The sequence below is a fragment of the Sparus aurata genome, chromosome 19, assembly GCF_900880675.1.
Source record: "Sparus aurata chromosome 19, fSpaAur1.1, whole genome shotgun sequence".
Lineage (NCBI taxonomy): Eukaryota > Metazoa > Chordata > Actinopteri > Spariformes > Sparidae > Sparus > Sparus aurata.
Genome location: NC_044205.1, coordinates 15,206,288 through 15,229,846, shown reverse-complemented (window position 1 = coordinate 15,229,846; position 23,559 = coordinate 15,206,288). Strand labels below are relative to the sequence as shown.

At 43.3% G+C, this 23,559-nt stretch overlaps 1 protein-coding gene across 4 annotated transcripts in view; it reads left to right on the top strand.

The window, feature by feature from the left end:
- The window catches only part of myripb (myosin VIIA and Rab interacting protein b), a 132,512-nt gene that overhangs the window by 50,227 nt on the left and 58,726 nt on the right, over positions 1-23,559 (top strand). For all 4 annotated transcript variants that reach the window (XM_030398662.1, XM_030398661.1, XM_030398664.1 and 1 more), the window contains exon 3: positions 11,730-11,951. In XM_030398662.1, the coding sequence (XP_030254522.1) occupies positions 11,730-11,951 (222 nt within the window). The remainder of the gene's footprint in view (positions 1-11,729; positions 11,952-23,559) is intronic.

Below are 23,559 nucleotides of genomic sequence, written 5' to 3'. Positions count from 1 at the left end.
ACTTTTTGTTCAAGAGTAAGATCCTTTTTTTGTAACCAGAAACACAAGTCTTGTTCAAGAAGAAGTCTCACTCTGAAATCTCATGAGGGAGGCTGTTATGGTTGTTGCCTCATCTAGATTGTCGAAATCGGTTGAAAAGCCGACCATGATTAATTCTTGTCGACAGTTCCAAACTCCAAACTGCTCTCTCTTAACTTCTACTGTCTTTTTGCTTCACCAACTCACCTTTTGCAGGATTTCAGAGCGAGAATTCTCCTTGAACGAGGCTTCTTTTTCTGGCGACATAAAGGATATTTTAAAGATTATTTAACAAAAAACTCAAAAGTCAAAATCATTTCCATAACGTTGTCAGACACTAAGAAGTGCAACTTCAGCCTGTCAGTGGCAAAAACAAACACTTTTCATTGGACATAACCTTGATGGTCATAGTTGGATTACGCTGCAGCTATTGCGGATGTAGCTGAGACAGCCCGGTCGAGTTTCTGCAAACCACAGATACATCCAGACTTGACGTGACTGCGATCGCAGTTTGAGTCTGCATTGCGGTATTAGCACTGGACATTGTGAAGGAGACCTGGGGACCTTTACAGCTGTGTTTGCGGCGACCAAAAGAGGTATTTTAAGCCACAACCATAACCAAGTGTTTTAAGAACCTAAACCTAACCAGAGCATCGTTACGAGAGAAAAATAGAAACAATTGAAGCCAAGCAAACATAACTTTGTGATCTACTGGACCGATTAGTATGAATCATTTACACACCAAAACCCCAGAACAACGCTGGAACACTGGAATCTCCCTTTAAGTGGGAGCTTGAATAAAGGCAGGAAAGAGTTAACAGCGAGCGTGACATTATCTCACAGCAGTGGTAGTCTGATAATCTGCTTGAAAGCTGTGTGTAATTGATTCTCCTCTTGCATATAGCCTTTTAATAATTGCTCTGATTTTTTAAAATAACGTTATTACTGTGTATATGCTCTTAATGCAGGAGCCGAATGGGAGTGTGGGTGCCAACTTTTTAAAATTAAAACCAGATCATAGTTGTGCAGTCGATTATGGCTGCAAGTGCTGTGAAAATCCCCGCAGACCTGATGCATCACCTGTGCGAGAGGATTGTCTCAGATCGATTCATTAGTGTGATACAGTGTTGTGAATGACATGGATGACTGCATTAACTGTGTGTTATGATAATCAAGTCAACCGAATTGATTGGAAGAATTAGTAATCATGTAGTCGTTTTGTCAATTCAAGCCTCAGCCGAGACCTTACAGATCAGGAGCGCTTCCTCCGCGTGCATCTGTGCCTTAGCGGTCCCTATAGGAACAGCACCATCGCTCACAGGACGGTTATGTCCCCATGTGTCTTTTATGTGTGCGCATCTGTGTTTATCCACTCATGCTTACGTGCCTGCATATGTGTCTTCTTTCCTCATAGTGTTTACTCACATGCCTCTCAGCTCACCGGGCTGGAAAGCCTGCAGGCTCGATGTGATGTATGTGGAGAGATGGAGCAGGTCTTTATGTGTGCCTGGTGATGCTGCAAGAATGAGTCCCTGTGGACGTTTTCCATCCTGAGGTTCTGTCGGAGGAACTCCACGGAAAAACACAGACATATGCATACACTGCTCCCAGACATACAAAGCACAACAGCTTAGAACATGTTGCCTATAATCATGTCACACACACGCAGTAGCACCAGCATCGGTGTCCAGCTGTCATGCACACGAAGAGGAATTTTCTGACATTTCTGTGACATTATGTGAGAGCTGAGTGTATCTGTGTGTGAAACACCGGCAGCAGCAGCATCACCACATCATCCCTGTTGTGGTCACCTTGAGCTCCTCGCACAAAACCTAAAAGAAAGAACATATATATGTATATATATATATATAAATATACATATGTGTGTGTGTGTACTGAAGATGAGGGAGAGGGAGAAGCGAAGAGAAAAGAGACAAAAGAGACAAAATAGAGCAAGTCTGCGTTGCCTCTTTATTCATGCAGTGGATGAACAAAGCACACCAAGGCCACCACAGAAAAATGAACATGATTAATAATGTATGCTGTTTAAATTAGCCACATTCCTCTGCAAAATACTAAAAAGTTTGAGCTCACTGGCTAAAACCGAGGGGTTTCAGGGAACCAGTAGCAGGTGGTATGAACAAATTTAAGCCATGCCAGCAGCGAGGCTCTGAATTCCGAAATATCTCAACAAGTATGTGATGGATTGCTGTGAAATTTGGTAGAAAGGTTCATCCGCCCCCTAGGGATGAAATGTAATGACTTTGGTGAGACCCTGACTTTTGAGCCCAATCCCAGTACACCCCCTGGCTCTCTACCATTACGCCCTAGCCCTAAATTTTGCACGTTCAATGCTCAGGGTGTTGTCTGGATTTCGAATGGAGGTATTTCAGAGGCACGCATCAAAGCGAGTGCTGTGAGAAATATTAACCATGGTCCATTTCCGAGAACAACCGTAAAACAGTCGCTACTAGTTTGCTGACGTCTAGGTAGCTAACTAGCCAGGTAGCTAACGTTACATTGTTATTGCTTATTTGTGCATGTAAGTCTTGAATTTAGACATATTTCGTATTCGTCAGCCAATCACATTCCCATCAGTTATGTGTTTTGTGTGAATTAGCAAATGCTAAAGTGTTAATATGCTAGGACTGCGATGGTAAAGTGCATAAATGTTTCACCTGATCAGCATGTTGCTCACAGAGCCACTAGCACGTAGAATCTAGATCTTGTTAAAATATTGTATGTCCCCTCCTCCTCTTCCATGCTCAGTAATATGTAGTGTAATATGCAGAACTGGTATTTATTCCCGACAGCAACAGTTCTTATCATTGCACCATGTGTAGTATCGTCTAGTTTATTAGCTTGAACCTGTGCAGGCGTACCTTTATTCACCTTCTCTTTAATACTTAATGTTATTCTGTCTCAGTTTCCTTATCATTCCTTCTCTTGTACTTGGTGGAAATTCAAATTGCAGTCTGAGGACATTTTCTCACTTTCTCTCCCTTTGCTCACAGTGAAAAACATTAAAGTATAAAGACCATAGGCGTGCTGTAATTATTTACTGGCTGCTGAAGGGAAACAGTGTCTCTTCACTACCTACTGCCTTTGAGCTTTCGTATGGTTAATGAAGCCTTTGAAAACATGACTTTGTGTTTATGCTGATGAATACATTTGTGGAAGTTGTCGCGTCACACCCTCTTGGACAGGTTTCTCTGTCAAACATTCCTCAGCTCATGGGGACAAAAAACAAGATGCTGATACATGAATTCAAATTACTGTTGCTGTCATAAAGAAGGTGAAGCTCTGAAACCACACTCTGTTTGGAGCGAGTATTTTTACAGACACCACTGGTCAGGGAATATTACCTTGTTGGCTGAATCTCTGCTCAAAACTCTGTTCTGTTGTCAGAGATATACTTACACTGATTTTCAGGAGTCGGGCAGAGCAGCTATTTGTCAAACGTCTCACGGCTGAGAGTGCTGCTTGTACTGTGCAGCCTGAGAAAGATTTGAATGGATACCCTTTTGGGGGGTTATTCAAATTCTTATTCATTTGTCACTTTACAATATTTTAAAGTGACAAATGTATACCAGTATTTCCTTGTAGATGAGAAGAATGGCCTCCCCCTCGAGCGACAAGCAATATGATTTCATCGTAGCTCACCAGCCTCCCTACACCTGCTCCTTAATCAACACCTTGCCCACAATCCCAACAGTTGAACACCTTGGAATTTATGAGCACCGTGCCAGTCTGCCACTGCATTGCAGAGGAGAAAGACGGTTGAGATTGCCTATAGTGGTTCCCTCTGCTCTCACTTAGAGCTGGCTTTCAAGTCGGATGAAGTGTGGAGCTCTGCTTCACCCAGTCGGGGTCCAAATGCAAATTTTGCGCTTCGATTGAGACAAAATATGTTCCCGTTCTCATTGGTTGTTTCACCTCGGAGTGGATAAGAATTCCTCCAGCTTTAATGCGCACAGAGTTTACAGAGATGGCAATGCATGCACGCACACGGAGCATACATTTGCAGCCACACACAACACTGTGTTTTAATGCATCACGTCAGGCCAAAAAACAGCAGGAGAGAATGTACAGACTGTAGCTGACTAAACACAAGCATGCACAAAGACATAAATTAAATCACATTTCCTGTAGACTTATTTACCTTAACTATAACCATAGCCACTGCTTGCTATGCCCTGACCCAAACCTTAAACCAAGTCTTCACTTGAAAATGTCATGATTAACATTATAGTCTTGCGCTTTGTCCCCATAAGCAAAGGCGAGTCCTCACAATGTATTGACTGATTTATGTCCCCACAACGTGAGTAATACACACACACACACACACACACATACAGATCTACACAAAATCAGGAAATCAACATATTCACACTAAAAAATTGCCCACTTTCAATTAAAAGCGCCTTAAGCTCTCACAGAAGCCTTCGATCAATTCACAATTACCTTGTGAGCTTAGCTACTGTACTCTAGAAAATGCACATCAACAGTGATCAATAAAAACACACACAAACACACACACACTCAATTCACACTCAAACACACACACACTCAATTCACACTCAAACACACACACACACACACACACACACACACACACACACACACTTCTTTCAGCCAGGTATGCTCCCACTTGTCTCTGCTCCAGGCCTGTGTAATTTACTGGTGTGACGGTGAACGGTGAATGCCAGTGTTGTTGGTCACCAGTGCAGCAGGCAGATCAAAGCTTTGTTTGCTCGTTCTCTCCAGGATACTCTCCTCGGCTGTGCTATAGTTCAGCAATGCTCCAGCATGGCCACCTCTCTTCTCCTCTTAATCCTGTCATCCTGAAAAAGCCCATGCGCAGTGGAGAAACCCTCCTAACAACACCCTGTGTGGTGTTAAACACGGCTCGATTTACGCCATTTCAGATTTGAATAGCCCCTCACCACTCGCTCAATGATAACGACCCCATGCATGGAGGTGGATGGCACTGCTCTGTAAGGTGTGCTCGGTAATGCCTTCAGAAATGTTTCATTTGAAGATGCTATTAAAATTAACGGTTATGATTGTTATTCCGATGCTCATTAAATTCTTTGATTACAAATCCAAATCGCATCCCTCAAAATATCTTCCATTTCTAAAGCTTTGTGGCCAGAGGCATTATGTATAATGTACACGCCTCTGTTTGTATGTACACCCTATTCTCACACCCAATGCATTGAATACAGCAGCCTCGTCAGTGGCCCTACACGTCTGAGTTTCATACTGTAGGTAACTCTCTAGAGTCACCTCTAGTGCAGCAGTATGAAGGGCGAGATAAGTCGGAGTCAGTGTAACTGTGGCCTAACCACAACCGTTTGATAACTGTTCAAAAGACATATGTCATAATGTGTACCCTGTTTGTCGGCCAGCTTTGAACTGACAGTCTTACCTGGCGTTGCATACTGCTTACTTGGCTGCGGAGCTCTTCACCTGAACAAAGCTCTCTCTGTCCTTTCTATAGTCCTCCTCTGTAAAAATAGTCACCAAGTGAAGATGGCTTGTTTCTCACTGGAAATTACCCACCGGAATCATATATTCCATCTTCACGCCATATATTTTATGAGTTTGGACAGACATGGATGCAAACTGCGACTTGACTCCAGGGTGGAGGCACAGGACTGAGAGGCAACAGTCATAATGTGTCTCCTCACTTCTGCTGTCACAGCCTTGTCAACTCACTGATGAATACTGTCATGCTTTTACTTTTATCTTCAGAGATGCTGCCAGTGCCTCGGGAAACACGGAAATGTTCTGCTTTCGTAAGGAATCACTAAAATCGTGCAGCACATATATTGTATTTGACTTGTTTTAAGTAGTATGTACATGAGCGGCCAGAGAGCCGACTGGGTCTGTATGAACGCCCAACAAATTAACATAAAAATAGGATCTAAAGATAAGAGTGTTTACTTTGCACCTTAGCTGATTCATCACATTGTTTCCCTGTTGTGTTTTGGTCAGCAGTGCATCAGTTCTGAGAGGTGTAACTCTTAAGCACCGCACTGAGCAGGAAAACAGCTGCTGAGAGGGCGATACATCATTTTAAAAAAAAAAAAAAACTGCAATTGTTTCCTGGCCCGGCCGCCTCTGGACCTCCAAATGTCGTCATGTTGATTAAAAATCTGCCCATAACATTCATTCAACTTCACGCTTTAGCCCCACTCTGTCTGTTTGTCAGCCGAAGGAGAGGAACGGGAAAAGAAAGGAAGCGGGAGAAATGAGGGGACTATACAAGAAAATAACTATGTTAATGGATCGCTAGCAGGAGGAGCGAGCGAGAAAAGAGAAGCGGGGCAGACTTTGATGGGAGATGAGAGATGAGAGAGAAACGAGTTAATAGATCTTCAGCGCGAATAATGTTTGCCAGTAGTGACAGGCTGTCAGGGATACACCGCATATCATTAAACCCACATCTGCTGCCCTGATTTTAAATTACAAAATGTATTCAGCTGCGTACCCTCTGTTCCCCCTCGTGCACCCACTGTAGCCTCGACACCGAGGCCGCGCTCTATTAGCATAATCAATCGTTTTTAATTCAAGAGTTCGCTTTCTTGGAAACTTTCTGGAGAACTTTTGTTGGTCGTACTTTGTCGACGGCTAAAGCAATAGATCATTTTGACGTTTCGAGTAATTAAGTGTCTGATAAACATATTAAACTCCCACTCAACAGATTGTACTTTGCACGTGCACACCTGATGTTGCGTTGAATGGCTTCTTTTTGTCTGCAGTTAACCTTGCACTTTATTCTTGTCAAACATTTAGCAGAAGATTGGCTTTCATCCGTAGTTAGGCACAATTTTTCATCGTCCTCAGTCTCCCTCTTTTGACTGAACTGCAGACATTAATAACCCAATACTTGCGACATGAGAGTTCCACTGAAATAAAAGTTTAATTTCCTCGTTTTCAAACCTGTGAAATTGCATGCCTAGCCCACAAGAGCACAGCTATTAATTAGGCGTTGAACTGGTTTAAAGGCAGCTTGTGAGTCAAAGACGAGGCAAATTATGACACCTTGGGCTCTGCGAAAGGAATTTCAGTCACAGAATGATGTGATGGATTAATCCAGGAAATAATGGGTGGATTAATTCATTAATTACCAAAGGTCTTTTACAGAATTACAATGCGTGCATTAAAACCGCCTGCATTTAATTGAACGACCGACCTTGTTGAATAAATAAAAAAAAAATCATGGGCTTGCTTTGGCAGTGTGAATGCTGATGAGGTTAACTAAAGTATTAAATCAAATATGAATCGCTGCATGAAAGGTGCTGTTAGCAACATGTGTTTCTTCGTGTGTGTGTGTGTGTGTGTGTGTGTGTGTGTGTGTGTGTGAGAGAGAGATTTTCTGCTTCTGCTTTCCTCTTTAGAAGAAAACTGTCCATGTCCATAATTACTCCCTCGTTCACTGCTTCCTACATGAGGGACACTCAGTAGTTTACTGTCAGTGAACAGTAAATTGACTTTAGACTGATGCTGCTGCAGTTCACACATCATTTAGGAATTAGTTGTCATGCCGTGGACACTAATTTCTTGCTTCAGTTGCGGGAACTTTGGACACCACATATATTGTTAACACAAACAGGCAGGAAATGTATGTGAGAAGGGAGTGATTTCAGGCATACGAGTCGCTTTTTGACTGCCTAAACAAACAGAAATGTCTTTTTGCATAGATGAAGGTACCTGTTTTGTGTAGTGTTTGATTATATTACATGGTCTTCGTCAAGGGATGGAGTTCGTATAGTCTTCATAACTCAAAAACAATTTCGTCATACACTTCTCTTGGTGGTGTCATTGAACTGTGCTCAATTCCATTTTTCATCTGTTCGTCGGACAATAAAAACTGTATCCAGCCTGTAGCGACTGCAACTTTTAACAGTGAGTCTGAAGAGTCACTTGTTTCCGAGGACTTCAAAGCTGCAGGTTGAAAGTTCAATCCTCACCAGCAGCTGCTGAGAAAACAACCTCGTGGCAAGATCCATGGAGTAGCTCAACCTAGCGTTTAATAGCGTTTTTGCAGTCTTAATGAAAAGATGCCTTTGAGTGCTTCAGCGTCATTATCTGTATCCGTCTTAGTCCGTCTGTCTGAAGGTAAAAGTTAGCAGTTCAGCTCTAAGTGCTTGTTGACATTACATATATCTGCCACTCAGAAGGGCACTCTGCTAATAAAGAGTGACTCCTGTTATTCCTCATGAGCTAATTGTACCTCAGTGGCACCTGGATGACCCCCGTGTCTCTACAGTCATGGCTGCTAGATGAGCACAGGTTCTCATGTCTCATTAACTGGGACGTGAGGTAATGCGAAGGGACGCCAAGCATGATGATACCCCCCCCAACCACCACCACCACCACCCCCCACCCTCCGTCGTCCTTGGATATATGTGTACATTCGCCCACTCATTTAATTAAACGGCCGGAGCTAGCCATCCTAACTGGGCTGTTCATTAAACCACAGACACAGAGAGGCAAAATGGAACCTGATCTTAATCAGAACTGAAGGAAATGATTCCCAGGCAACGTCTCCTTGGCGTTATTGCGATATGAACGTGTGCCGCAGATATTTGTCTTGTTATTCTGATTCTGTTGTGCATATAGTTTGTTGAAGCAGATGCTTCAGCTCAGACACGACGAGGCTCTTTCATGTTGCTCGGAGGTTTGTTTAAATTGCTTTAATTTGATTGGGGGCCAACATCTCCCAGCAGCTGTGACCTTGTGCACGCAGAATATAAAACCTCCTTTTGATCGTCCTGATAAACAACTGTGCGCATGTCAGCATCCACGTGCCGAGCACTGCCCTTCAACCTCACCCCTCCAACCCCCACACATTTGCAACTCATTCTCACACGACACCGTATATGAAATGGTTTGTTCGTCTTGTTAATATGCTGTGTCTAATGATGCATATGAAAAGCAATCAGTGCGGCGGCAGACGATCTGCTTGAGGAGCGGCGTTAATAACTTAGGGAAGCAGGAGATTGCAATGCCCCCGCTGGCTCCACAGACACACATGCAGTCCACATACTACACACAGGAAATTCACATTCTGCTTCATTCAGCACTCGCTTTCTGATAAACATTTAATTTCCAAGTGTGACGCGGTGGTTCGGTTTAGTCGGGATGCCTACATGCATCTTTTGTGCATGTGTGGGTGTGTCCGTGCGTGTTGATGTTCAAAGCTTTTATGAGGTTTGAGAAATGACGCCGAGGGGTTTCTTTTACCGTGCGCAGTGTTCTTGAGAGATGCAGAGGGGAGAAAATTGGCTTCGATCTGTCATCATCCTCACCTTCTCTCTTTGTCCAACATGCAGATGTTAATGTCCACATACTTGATTCTGGACAGTTTGGTTGGAATTAAAGTTTTGAACCTGTGCAGCAGCACAACAACACAACTATTTGGAAAATGATTGATAGTTTCAGGAATGTTCCACGTGAGAATAGTCAAACAATTTCATTTTACAGCTTTTACAACGTGAGGATTTGGCAACCAGCATCAATGATGCTATATAGTAGAAAATTGGCCATCTCTTGAATTCATATTTTATACACATAAGGGGCAACATAACACCAGAGTAGCTGCTGGCTAGTGCTAACTATGCTATGTATATTATTAACACAATATCAATATTTCATTTGAAATATTCTGATTGTTGTCAATATTGCAAAACTGTGACCCCACTAGGCTTCCATCTTTTTTATTTCATGCGTCGCACCTTAGACACTGAGTGACAACACTGTAGGCAATTCATCCGTTTACATGCAGCTTCCTCTGGAGGGACAAAAGGCTTTATACTACATTTTCACATATGCAGTTGTACTCCCCAAGACCTGTAGACACACTTTAATGTCTAACTATGGTGGAGTTACCCTTATAATAGTTACAGGAATGTCTCGTGCAAAAATAGCCAAGAATTTCCAGTTTTCAGCTTTTACAGTGTGAGCATTTCCTGCTCTCTGTGTTGTGTTAATCGCACATACTTGTTCTCTTGCCACGGAGGAGATTTGTTTGTGTCGGTGTTCTGCATGTATCTGTTAGCATACATGGAGTCTGCTCTGTAGGATCAGTGAAATCCGTGTGTACTGTAACCTGGCTGTGTGTAGCGTGTAGGAGAGCATCTTAAATAATTCACTCACTGGATGTGAACGCACTTTTTACACCTTCCCGGCAGCAACAGCTCGATCTCTGCACCTCTTGCCTCCATTCACGCCTAATGACAACTGATGGGGGTGATGGCGTGAACGCGGCTTAACGTGTTACTCAACCTCCCCTCCTTCTTGTTGTTGCGCGTTACTTTTAAATGTCATCGACACGGGTGCAATATGTAGTGATGATAAAAGGTTTATGATATAAATGCAACACATTCCATAATTTATTGTAGCCTCTGCTCATGGTGCAGTGCTCACTCAGCACAAATCCTACAGAGGGAAAACCCATGTGCATAATTTATAGTAAAGGCAAAGCTGCTTTGCTGGTTAAAACGCAGATTAACAATTCATATTATCAGTCGCTGAAATTCAAAACTTGATATGTTAAAGAGGCACTGTGTCATTTTGTAGAAGAAGAAAACAAACTTGGAGTAGTTTATCGTTCCCATAATTGAATAAACATGCTGCTCCCAGAGAAAAATAAGGTACCCAGGTGGCAGGGTCCGCCACGTATAAACAAAGTAAAACAGTTTGACTTTATGTTGTCCTTTAAGGTCAGTTTGTTTTTTCAGTTTACTCAGTCATGAAACAAAGAAAGTTTTATATTTAGTTTGTTTATTCAGTCAAAAAAGATCTTTCTCTTGCCCAGAACTACGTAGCGCACCTTTAAATGTGCTGCAACAGACAAAATGTGTAGAAATGCATACAAACATGGGGCACAATCAGTTGTATGCAGCTGCTGGAATGCCAGTGTCCAGCTGTGGCTGTGGATTTTATGGGAATTTTTTTTTTTTACCAGCTCTGGTCAAGTATTTCAGTCTATAATCCTAATAGCTCATTAGTCTGAACAATTCTCCCAGGCGTTGAGATTAGACGGACCGCGCTGCTCTTAACCGCTCCGTCACTGCTGTACTTCCAAACTGTAATTTTTTGACAGGAATCCGAGCAGCTCTCCAGTACGGTACAACAGCGGAGGCTCTTCACTGATGCTGCTTTCTCTCTCACGCCGGACTTTCAACTTAGTGCCAATTTGTGGGAATTTGTTATCCTCGTCCACGCCTCGTCCACCTCATGCCTTAGTGAACAGAGATGCGATGCTTCGTTCATTTGAGGATGGAGGGGACGTGCGTGCTGGGCTCTCCTCAGCTGTGTTTTGACTGATGTGGGCAAACAAGGCATGACAGGTCCTCCCAAATTGAAATGTCAGCCATCACGTTAATTCCGCAGAATCAGTTGTAAGAGAGAGGGAAGGGGGGAGGGATGGAGGGAAACAAGGAGTGTGGGGTAATTTTCCCACCAAACCCGTGACCCCTTCTGCCCTCCAGCCCCCTTGTTCTAACACCCCCGCCTTCACTTTTAATATTTAATTTACCACAGCATCTCCATTTATTCCGCATTGCCATCCTCCGCTGTTTTCTACCTCTCGATCAGATGCTCACCTCCCCCTCCCCCTCCTGCTCTCTCTCTCTCTCTCTCTCTCTCTCTCTCTCTCTCGCTCTCTCTTTCTCTCTCTCCCTCTCTCTCGGTTTCAGCGAGATGAAGCAGGAGCTGGCGGAGGAAGGCAGCAGATGCTCCATCCTCTCCAAGCAGCACCGCTTCAACGAGCACTGCTGCATCCGCTGCTGCGCGCCCTTCACCTTCCTGCTCAACCCCAAGCGCCTGTGTCTGGACTGCCAGTACAACGTCTGCAAGACCTGCTGCACCTACAACAAGAGGGACAAAGCCTGGCTGTGCTCCGCATGCCAGAAGGGCAGGTCAGTGTTTTCACACACATTCCCATACACACCGGCAGCGGACAGCAGAGACGTGTGTGTGTGTGGGGGGAGGATTAGAGTAACGACGGAGGAATGAATGGGGACGAGGGGAGCTGTGAGATTGGAGGACAGTGAAGTACAGGGGGGGAATTAGGATGGAGAAAAATGAATGGAGGCAAAAAGAGAGAGGAAGAGTTGAGGGGATATGGGCACTGACGGAGACAGATGTGAGGAGGAAAAGTGAATGAATGAGAGGGAACACAGGACTTTGACAGAGTCAGCGCTGCACGGATTGGCGTTTTTTTTTAGGATTTTTTTTTTGTTTGATTTACGTTTTGAGAAATCCAATTCTCTGATCGATTTCTAATGTTTTCAGCTTTTCGTTTCTGCTTCTTTTCAGCATTTTTCTTGTGGTTGCACGGGAAAGGAGGGAGAAGACGGGGATTTTAGGGCGAATGGTAATGAAATGTGGGGAGAAAACTGAGGGAAATTGTGAATGTATCCTCAGTAAGGTGTGTGTTTGGGTGAAAAGATGGAACGTACAGCGTGGAAAAAGACATCAGCAGGACAGGGAAGGTAAAAAAATCATGCATGTGCCTGGTTGCTTCAAAGATTTCGACCATACAACTGCTGAGTCCCTGCTTACAAACTAAAACTCCAGGATCTTAGGGAAGAGAAGAGGAGAACATGCATGTATGATTTGGGGAACAAGAGAAAACCAACCCTGACTTTCAGGAGAGGCATTTGTATTCAAAATGCCCATGCGAGTTACAGAAGTGTTCGCGGATACACGTCTGGCCAAAAGCCTCGGGAGCTGCTCTCGTGCCCGGACTCACCATTGGATGAATATTAGGGCTCTATCTGTCTGGGCGGCGAAGGGTGGGGTGTTGGAAATACTAGAACGCTGAGTGTGTGAGTGTCTCCGTGATGGATTCGCGGCAAAAGCAGCCGTGAGCGCGGGGGAATTAGATAAGCGATGTGAAGATGTGTGACGGGTATACGTTTCTTCTTTAGGAGCTACATGTGGCATTTCAATCAGATTTTCCTGTTTTCTTCCCACTTGTGATTCCATGTTTGATGCAGATGCCTTCCAAAAAGACACAGTGTGATACCCCACGGGTCTTTGGGTGTGCAATAGTTAATGTGTAGTACGTGTGTCAGTGAGGCATTCTCCGCCTGTTTGTGTGTGTGTGTTAAGGTGGAGGTGGACAAGAATGTGGAGCTGTCCGAAAATACGTTGCCCCTCTGCTTGGCGTTATTTCTTCCCCACAATCCCCCAGCTCTGTCTCTTTCATTGATTTTAGCTGCACGCCGTATTGAGTTAGACCCGCTTGCCCTGAGTCCTGGTGTATGAGACAGGAGGGAGGAGGGAGGGAGGGAGGGAGGGAGCAGGAGAGACAGCGAAGAGGAAGAGGAGGAGGAGGAGGAGGAGGAGGAGGGTTGATGGCAGTCAAAAGAGGTGGCAAGGTTTGCATCGATCATCCATCCCCTCCGTTCCTGTCTCCTCTCTGTGTGCGCCTCTGCCCAGGGCTCAGTAATGTTCTCATTAGGGGTTTAGACTGAGTCACAGATGGGCCCGATGTCAAAACAAAGCCGTCTACCAGCTACATATAAATACAGCACTTTTCATTAGCGCATTAAAACGGCTTAAATCTGGTTTTAGCATGAATTACTCTCTCTGGGTGGAGTCGTGTCATTTGGAACAGTGATTTACAGCTTGCACGAGTGTTGAGCTCGAGGCTGGAGGGGCCCTAAACACCATTTTGGAAATAGCTATTACATCTACTGTTGGAGTGGATGATTGCAAAGGAAAAAGGGTATTGATTTCATGCTAAATAGAGTGTAACTTTTGGGAAATAAGGGATGCTTTGTGAAAGTAGAGGAGTCACAATGCTAATTCAGTCATTTGTCTTATTTTTCCCCTCTTGTTGTTTGTTTTTTGAAAGTGAACTAAGTTGTTTTGGGAAACGAAATTCAGAAACTCAGGATGGTAATATATATTGGTAAAGTAATAATACAAATGAAGAAACATTAAATTTTCCCACAACTGAATAAACAAACTCCCCTCAAATAATGTCCCCAGAACACTGTCTGAAGCTCGAGAGGTGGCAGGGTCCACCACATATAAAGAATGTTAAGTATGAAACTGTGTTGTCTTTTAAGGTCAGTTTGTTTATTGAGTTTGTTCAGCCATAAAACAAACAGTCAATGAAGATATTTCTCTTCTGATTAAAATTTCGTCCCAAAAACTACATAGTGCACCTTTAAGTTTAAAAGTGCACTATTTACTTTTGTAAATAGTAATATTAACAACAAATATTCAAATATGTTATGAATTTTTTAATAACTGAGCAAACGAGCTGTCGTCAGAGGGACACAAGGTACCCAGAAGACTGCTCTGGAGCTAGAAAGGTGGCAGGGTCCACCAAATATAAACAAAGTTAAACAGTATGAAGACAGTTTGTTAATTTAGTTTTTTTGAAGATTTTTCTCCTCTGATTAAAATGTATTCCCAAAGACTACAAAGTTTAATTTGACTTTTTTTTTTTACTAAGAATGCATGAACAGCATCAGTCAAGTCGAAAATCACAAGCTGTAAAATGTACTGATAAATCTGCTTATCAGTACTTTTGGAGGGAGGAGGGAATTTTGCTGAATCTAAACTCATAATCAATCCTCAGAAGGGAACAGGCCGCCAAATGGTCTCACTCACATGCGCCTGCTGTCCATCGACATTCACAGCGGCGCGGCCACGCTGCTCACGAGCGCAATCCGTCTAGGGAAAGCAGATTTGTAATCATCGCACACATGGACACACTCCGAGGCTAAAATCACCCACTCGCACATGTTTGCACATAAGAACGTAATGAATGAATCCTGGGGCGGACACATGGCTGCGAGCGGACGTGACATGTGAGCGCACAAGACGGACGCAGTCATCGATGGGGTTTATTTCAGGTGTCAATTGACACGAGTAAGATATGATGATGATGACAGATGGTGTATGAAAAAAAAGAGAAAGTGAAAGTGAATCAGCAGCTTTGTCATCACACCTGCACACTCATGCTCATACAGCAAACGCAGCGAGTGGGACAGGCATGACCAGTTGCAGTCTGGTGGAATTAACAGCATCCTCAGCCCACGGTCCATGAGCAGCACACACACACACACACCTGCCACACACGAGTGGTTCCGATGAGAAGAGTCAAAACATTTTTAGTGGAACCTGAGAAGTCATTTTTTCTTGTTTTGGCTGCACACGCAAAGCGGTGGGGGTTGTGGGGTGGAGGGGGGGGGATGATAAAGGAGCAGGAGATGAAGGTCAAGAGAGAAAGGGAGATGGGGAGGGCAGGAGGAGGAGGAGGAGGAGGAGGAGGAGGAGGAGGAGAGCGAATGAGAGAGGAGGAGAGTGCTCGTCCCAATTATCCGAGAGGGGGAAACGGCGTTAAAGTCTTCTTTTGTTATGACTCTCACATCTCCTTCCTTTTCTCCTCCTTTAATGTTTTGGTCTCGTTCTCCTTCATATTCTAACGCCGTCACGTCCTCCCTCCTCTCTCTACCCGATGAAGTCTCCATTAACCACATTTACATCTGAGCTAGTGCACCTCTCTGTGTTTAATCTGCTGAAATGGGCTGCTCTATATGGTCTTGTGTATGTGTGTGTGTGTGGGTGCACAAAAATAGCAATACACTAAAGTGGCAACCCGTTCTTACTTTGTGGCTTTCATAATCCCATCCCAAAGCATGACTGCAGGAGATTATGGCATCTGCTGCAGACCTACATACTATACACATATGCACAAGCAAACATGAAAGGCTTACGCACAGCAGGCACATGCACACTGTACACCCAAGTGCACACATGAGCACACACCGGGCATTTCAATTCAATTGAATTCTTTATTTATTTATTATTTTTTTTTTTCACTTAATTCCTTTTGCAGTACTTAAATCAAATTGACTTAATTACGCATGCATGGAGGCACATCATTGTACTGTGGGTAAGTGTGTGTATTGCAAACAGTCTGTGTTTACACGAGCCACACACACCTCTATATTCACTGCTGCAGTTACAGTGTGACATTAACAGTCTGAGCCTGGCGCTGTCATGGTGCTGTAACCACGTAGCTAACAGACAGCTACGAACACACACACACACACACACACACACACACACACACACACTCCCACACACACACACACACACAGGGTTCACATTTAATTATTTTGTTCTTTGTAATGGGGCTGCCGTCTTTTAAAGGCCAAGCAGAAGCTGATTGGCTTCAGGGCCTCAGGACACGAGCTAACAAGCACGTACACACGCTCTCTAGCTGTCGTAGTAGAACTTAGTTACTGTAATAGTTTATTAGCTCGGCTAACGAGGTTTTGTTTTCACCCGTGTTTGTTGGTTGGTTTGTCACCAGGATTAAAAACAAAAAAAACCAAACAGATTTCCAAGAAATTTGGTTGGAAAAATTGTGATGTGGGTCTGGATAAAGTGAAGGATCCACAAACCTTTTCTCATTCTCTGTAAAGCTGCCAAGAGTGTTGTCGCCGTTTTAGCAAACTTCCTGTCCATTATGCTGTTAGCAATCCCCTCCCTCCTCTCTACATCACCACATGAACGCAGACCTAGCAGCAAACAGGAATGTGTTCTCAACACGTTTACAAGCAGACAGGACTGCCTCTTTATGAAGTTCTCTTTCCTGATTGGATGACGTTGGCGGGGATGCAGAAAATGTATTTCTTCTTTTACTGTATGAGCAGGGGGAAAAGAGACTTGAGTAACTGACCAAACACTCAGCAGTGATGACTGTTGATATATAGAGCTTTTTTAACATTTTTCATACCATATTGCACTCACATAGGTCCAGTAAAAGGTGATTAATAGGTGAACGCCTTTAAATTGTCTCATAAAGCCCCTTTAATTGTTTCATAGAGCGCCTTTAAATGGGGCTGTTGGGCCTAAGAGGAGTTATACTCAGAGACTGAATACAGGGAGTCTTACTGTTAGTTATCAACTTTAAGGAGAAGTTCATGGATGGTTTTTACCTTATCAGATGGATTCATATGTCACCAGACAAGCTGTTAATCAGGGAGTCGGTGATAATCCAGGTGCTGATCAGCCTCAGTCTGATCATGTTAATCCTGCCCTTTAATGTGATAAAAAATAGGGGGAAAAAAAGAGAGCGTCATCTTTTAATTTAACAAAGTGTGACTCTGCAGCTGTGGAAATTACCAAATTACTTTTCAGCACTTTCCATCAATTTAATCACTGACATTTGACTTATTGAAACTATTTTCTTCCCCTCTTTCACCCTCGTCTTCATTTAACTGATTAATTTTGTGGCTGTTTTATTGCTTAAATGAAACCAAGTGTGGCTGCGCGCTGCACTTTTGTTGTTGTCCGCAAAGTTTAATAATGAAATCCTTTTGAGCTTTTATTGAAAGAAAAAAAAAAGTCCCATAACTCTTGAATTGATTTTCTTAAACAGACTGACACGGCCCGAATGCTTTCTGGCACACTTTAACAGTTTGAGTTATGTGTTGTTTTCGTGGAGTTTCTGCCACATTTGCATGTTAATGCGCAGTATCGAGAGGCAGGACAGTAACCAAGTGGCTTTTTTGTTGGAATGCAGTGCGTCTGTGATCCTTCACCCATCTTATCTCATGCAAATTTCATGTACATTAATATTTATCTTGACATCTCCGAATGATCCCACAACAACGGGACTCGATGTGTGTTTGCGGGTGCCGTAAAACCCTGTGAACTCTCTCTCGCTGCTACCAGACAAGCACCTGCGGCTAGTAGAGGCAGAGAGTCGCAGTCTGATCTTTTTCCGTCCTCCTTGCGGGGGTATTTTTATCAGTGCGGGTGAGCAAGACAAGTCTTAGACAGGGAGGGTCTGCCCTATAGCACCGGGCTAAAGACGGATTGTGTATGCACCACAGATGCCTCGGCCTTTTACATGTCTGTCGCCGTTTGTGTCTCTATGCCTGGTTCTCGTCAGCTGGGTGAACAATGGATTGCAGGACTTACTGCTGTTGTTTTGCCAATAAAGAGCCAAAACAGCAATCTGTAAGGCTCAGTAGATGAAGAATGGAAGTCTCTCGTCTCATTCGTCACCCTGTTGCATTATTGATATGCAGTGAGGAACTTTTAAATCACAAGAGGCAACGTAAGTTGATGTGCTGAGCCATATTTCACGCCAGAGGCTCGACGGCTACCTGCGTGGAATCGTGCTCGGGATTTGTAAAGAGCTATTTAACTCCAATCAGCGCGCAAAATACACTAAACCCAGTCTAAACCTTCCCAACATAGCCAGGAAGTGTTTCGTCCATTGAAACCCTTTGGGTGCAGCTGAAACAACTTGCAAAGCTCTCATCTCTGTGAGCTGCAGGCACAGGAAGGAGAGCCACTAATCAGCCTCTCTCCTGCCATCTTCCCCTCTTCTCTCCCTCCGTCGCGGCCTTGTCTCCTGTCCAATCCAGCTGACACAGGGGCCACCGGTCGATCGTAACTCTCGATGGTGATTTGCACTTCATACACAGCAGGCACACACACACACACAGAATCACACTGGTGAAGGTTCAAACATCTCCTGGTGGTCCCGACTCAGATCTATTTAAGCACTTCAGTCTCATTAATTGAAACGTAGCCTAAATCAGAAATCGTGCTTGAATTTTGCTAATGCAGTTTGTGCAAGAGTTTCCTTTTTTAAAACTAATTACTGCTGAGTTTTTCAGCCTCGAAGCAATCTGTGTGTGTGTGTGTGCGTGTGCGTGTGCAGCAGCTGCCTTCTGTATTTTCTGTGTGCAAACTGAAAGAATGTGAATGCATTTTTTTTCTCTGTACGGCGTTGAGTTTCTATAGGTGATAAATCACTGCCATACAGGTGAGCATGTGAGCACACATACACACACAGAACCTTGAACATTCTCTCTCGTGGGTGTGTTTCTGTTAGTCGTGTGAATACTGTTGTGTGTTATTTTGAATATATTGCTCTGAGTCATTAATGTCTCTCTGACTTCGCTGGTCGGCCTCCAGCTCCCAAGCCTCCTCCGTGTGTGTGTGTGTGTGTGTGTGTGTGTGTGTGTGTGTGTGTGTGTGTGTGTGTGTAGGTGGGTGAGACTGACTCAGTCACACCTCTGATCCGAGCACCTCTCCGGGTCCAGCTGTGAGCCCAGTTGGAGTTGTTGTGTACCTGCAAGGAAGCGGGGCAGCCATGCCCGAGCGCTCCATGTGAATGGGGTCATTTGTGGCTCACGGTGCAGGTGATTGGAAATCTCATGATTCCTAAATCGGTTTACGCAGTAGGTTGGCCAGTGGATCAGAACAGGAGCTAAAGCCCTTGTTGTTTTTATTGTGGGTTAGTGGGATTGGAGACAGAAGCTGTTTGCCACAGTAGAGTGGAGCAAGATGCAGGTTAACACAGATGGTGGCCTAACACACCTGTTACACCTAACACACCTGTTAGGCCACCATATTCACACAGCGGCCAACACTGCCTATAGGAGTCAAAATCCCATTTTTGCATTGAGTCTTATTATTTTCTAGATCTGGCAGAGAGTTGAGAAATGTACAGGAACAAACTGACAGGAACTCTACTTCATTTAATTTGATTATCTTTAAGTCAATGTGTAATTAAAATTAATTTTCACCATGTTTATATAAATCCTTGGTGTTTGTTTTGACTCGTGTACTGATTTGTTCACATATGTAATTAGCAACAAAACAATAAAGTTAATTGGGTGGACACTAAAAATAGTTAATTAGAATATATTAACTGGCAGTTAACCAGCTGGCTGGGCTGATGTTAGTCATTGCTCTATGGCTTCAGCACTTTGTCTTTGCTTCCTGCTGGAGCTGCAACGATTAGTTAAAGTTACTCACAAACTACTTTGATGATCAAATAATTCATTTTCTGATATTTCTTAAGATTATTATTATTATTATTACTATTATTATGATAAAAAAGTTATTTATTTCCTGCTTTCTTCAGTAACAGTAGACTGAATATCTTTGTGTTGAGGCCAAAATAAGACGTTTAAGGACGTCATCTTGGGCGTTGAGAAACACTGATCCACCTTTTTCAACATTACCAACATTTTATAGGTCAAATGACGTATCCATTAATCAGGAAATTAATCATCAGATCGTTGATTGACAGTGAAATAATCATTAGTTGCAGCCTTACATCTTTGAATCAGTCACATATGGGGTGCTGCAGAGTTCTGACAGTCTGGTCTTTTGTCGTCACCACAACTGGGCCCACGAAAGAGAGACAGCTAATGCTAGGTTAACTAGCTTCTTGGCTACTCTCCAAGTGGAAGTGAGTTAGCCTAGCGTAACTGAGTGAAATACAAACCAAATGGGTTCTTTGAAGTGTTAAATGTTGTAAAATGGAGGTTATGTGAGGTTATGCAGAAATATGACGCTCTCCAGTCAGTGAGCACATGACTAAAGCTAGACTATCCCATGGAAGACTGGATACAGAATCTGAGGCGAAGCGCACAAAGCCAAAAAACTTTAACTTCCTGATTAAAAACGACCTGGTTATGCAGCTTACCTTCTGCAATGTGTGGGCCAAAGAACATGTGTACTAAAGATTTCAGCTGGCCATGCGGCTAAATTCCGCCTCAGCCCTCGGCTAACTTCAGACATGATGAAATGACGTTATCACACGGTTATTTTAGACTTTTCGAATGTCATCGGACCTAATGAATTCAGTTCTGATAATGAAAGGAGTCCTTACACAGGGGTTGTCACGCAAAAAAAGAAAATATCATCGGGCTTGAATGTGAATCTGTGGGCCAGTGCACTACTGAAGCTAACAGCACGACAGCCCTCACATGTCAGTAAGCTGCTGCAAGAGGACCCGCCCAACCAGAGGCCCGAATCTTTGACCAGGTTTCCTCAGATATCTTCAAATAGAATAGAAAACAGGTGCTGCAGAATCATTGTAGTTAACATTTCCTTAAAAAGTTAGAAGAACTAAAAAAAAAATTGGAGTTGCCTTCAGTGCGCAAAACTAAATATATTCTCCGATAAAACAGACTCCAAGGGATTTATGTTTGATCCAGCGCTGATGTGTTGCTCCTGGTAAAGAACTTAAGTCGGTTATGTTTCAATCAGGCATCTAAGGTTATGATTTTTTCATCTACAAATATTAACAAAGAGGCCCTGCAGTTCTAAAACTGCAGCACACTGATTTACTCAAATACTGTACATATTTTAACGTCTGTATTGAGTCTCTGCTCCTCCCGATCCTCCCCTCCCCATTCTATTGGCTTTGGACTACAGAGGCTGGTTGCTGCAGATGTGATCTATCAAAAACATCTCCAGCGTGGGAGGCGCCCCACAGCGCTGCCAGTCGTGTCTCATATCCTGGTGGGTTGGCAGGAGAGGATGTGAGCTGCGTGACTGGCAGATAAAGCTCTGCTTTCTGATTAAGAATTAGGTTTGATGTCTTTCACTAAACTTTAAGATCACCATGGCTTCCTCCTCCATTTTCTATATAAGCCTATGAATTTGGCCCCGGAATGATAGAAACCTCTTTAGGATGCTGGATGAATAGTAATCTTTCTTCCCCTCCTTTAGCTTCACCCCTCACTTATTTTCTGAATCTCTTGCGCCTTCATCCCTCCCTCCGGCAGATCACACTGTCTGATCTCCTGCCACAGTGAACTCTCTGTAGCATAAAAGAAATGAGATATTGGCACCGCAGGATTTTCATACTCATTGCACATTCCTCACCTGTCAAACCAATAGCCCCCTCAAATGAAAGTAAAGATATTAGGAAAAGAGCAGAAGTATATTTTCCACTTTTCTGTTGGTATTTCTGTTTATACAGTTATGATAATGACGATGATCAAACAAGTAAACAAGGCCTTACAATGTCAACAGTGAATGCTTAGAGTAATCCACAGTGAGGTTTATAAAGGAAAGAGCAACAGATGCATTGATCCCTTTGACACTGCCTGCATATATTTACACTGTTAATGTATGTATTGTATGTAATGTAACATGTATTTCCCCTGCTGCCTTAGAATATGAGTTATTGAACTGAATCAAATACATGTTGAAGTCAAAATGGATATGAAAATGAATGAGATGTATACTAATGTTAATCATGGTTTTTTAATATTATAAGACGAAACAACCACGATTAAGCTTCATGTCAACACATCCTCATGTAACGACTGAATAGGTTGATTGTCGGCGTCTCCCAAAACACCATATATTACTGTTCCCAAACCAACATGATCATTGCAGCGTACCAGCGACATGCCCATCGGACTTTTGCTGTGCAGTTGCAGTTTGGTTAGATTCAGACTCTTAAACTACTTAGTCAGGTTTAGAGAATAAAAAACTACCTGGTTAGGTTAACCCTAAGATTCCACTGGATGCATGTACGTTGCGTTCAAGTTCTGGTACGGTTTTGCTCCCTTATCCGTCGCTCGGCAACCCCCCACCGGCTTGCGTTTAGAGTCCAGCACGCAGTCCTCCAGCATCCGGCACACACAACCAAACACACCGAGTGATGAAAACCGCTCAAAATACAATGTGGTGAGTTCATGTTAAATTCAGCGTTTGTCAGACGACGCTAATCTAAATGTGTCTCATGACGAGGTTTATTTCTGAAAACAGTACTACATCTGCTCATAGGACTAAAGCTACGGATCAAAAGTGTATTTGGAGCATATTTTATTGGACATTGCTCATAACTCACGAGAGTGACGATGGGGCCTTAGGCAGTCATGGTGCACAGATTCATTCATGTGGACAAGGTCGGTATTTCTGGAGGCTGGAGTGTGTAACCACAATAATCATAGATTTTTAAGATGCAAATTAGAATACATTTTTGGCTGCGTATCTTTAGGAATGTAGGTGTATGTTAACAAGGTCGAAGGCAAATTCATGAAAGACTGAAAACATGGAAATAAGGCTCCGCAAGGAAATTTTATGAAACAGCTAAAATTTTCAAGGCAGCTGGATTCATTAGATTACAAGATCAAGTGAGGTCACAAGACTAGACTTGACCATTCCAGGCTTCAAGTTATACACTTCAAATCCAACTCAGCAGCCAGTGAGGAGGAGCTGGGTGCAGCTCTGGGTGGGGTTTAGGTGCGATGACAGCGAGAGAAGTCGAGTATTTCTTCATTTAAAGAAGGTTGATTTCAGCAACTTGCTGTGCTGGTAGCACTCCTCTGTTTTATTCTACAGATTGTTTGAAGGTAACCCTTGATACATGGTGGAGACAGATGGTTCGTCCAATCATCTGCCAAGAATTTTTTTGTTTTTTTAAATGCCTGCCCTTTTCCGAACGGTTCCTAAGGAGGACTTCTGGGAACATCTCTCTGTAACAAACCATCTGTCAGTGAGTTAAAAATGTGCATCATTCCGTTCATATTTTAAGGCAGAGTAATAAGATGAAGATATTATTTGACCATAGGTGTTTCAAAACTTGCTCAACAATATTCTTTATATCGTTAACACTTGAATGAGTCACGTAATTAATATCTAACCACTACATTTGAATTGTTCCTGGCACACTCAAACACTCGAGGCCTGGCTTCTATTCAGCAGATGTCTTTGAAGCGTACG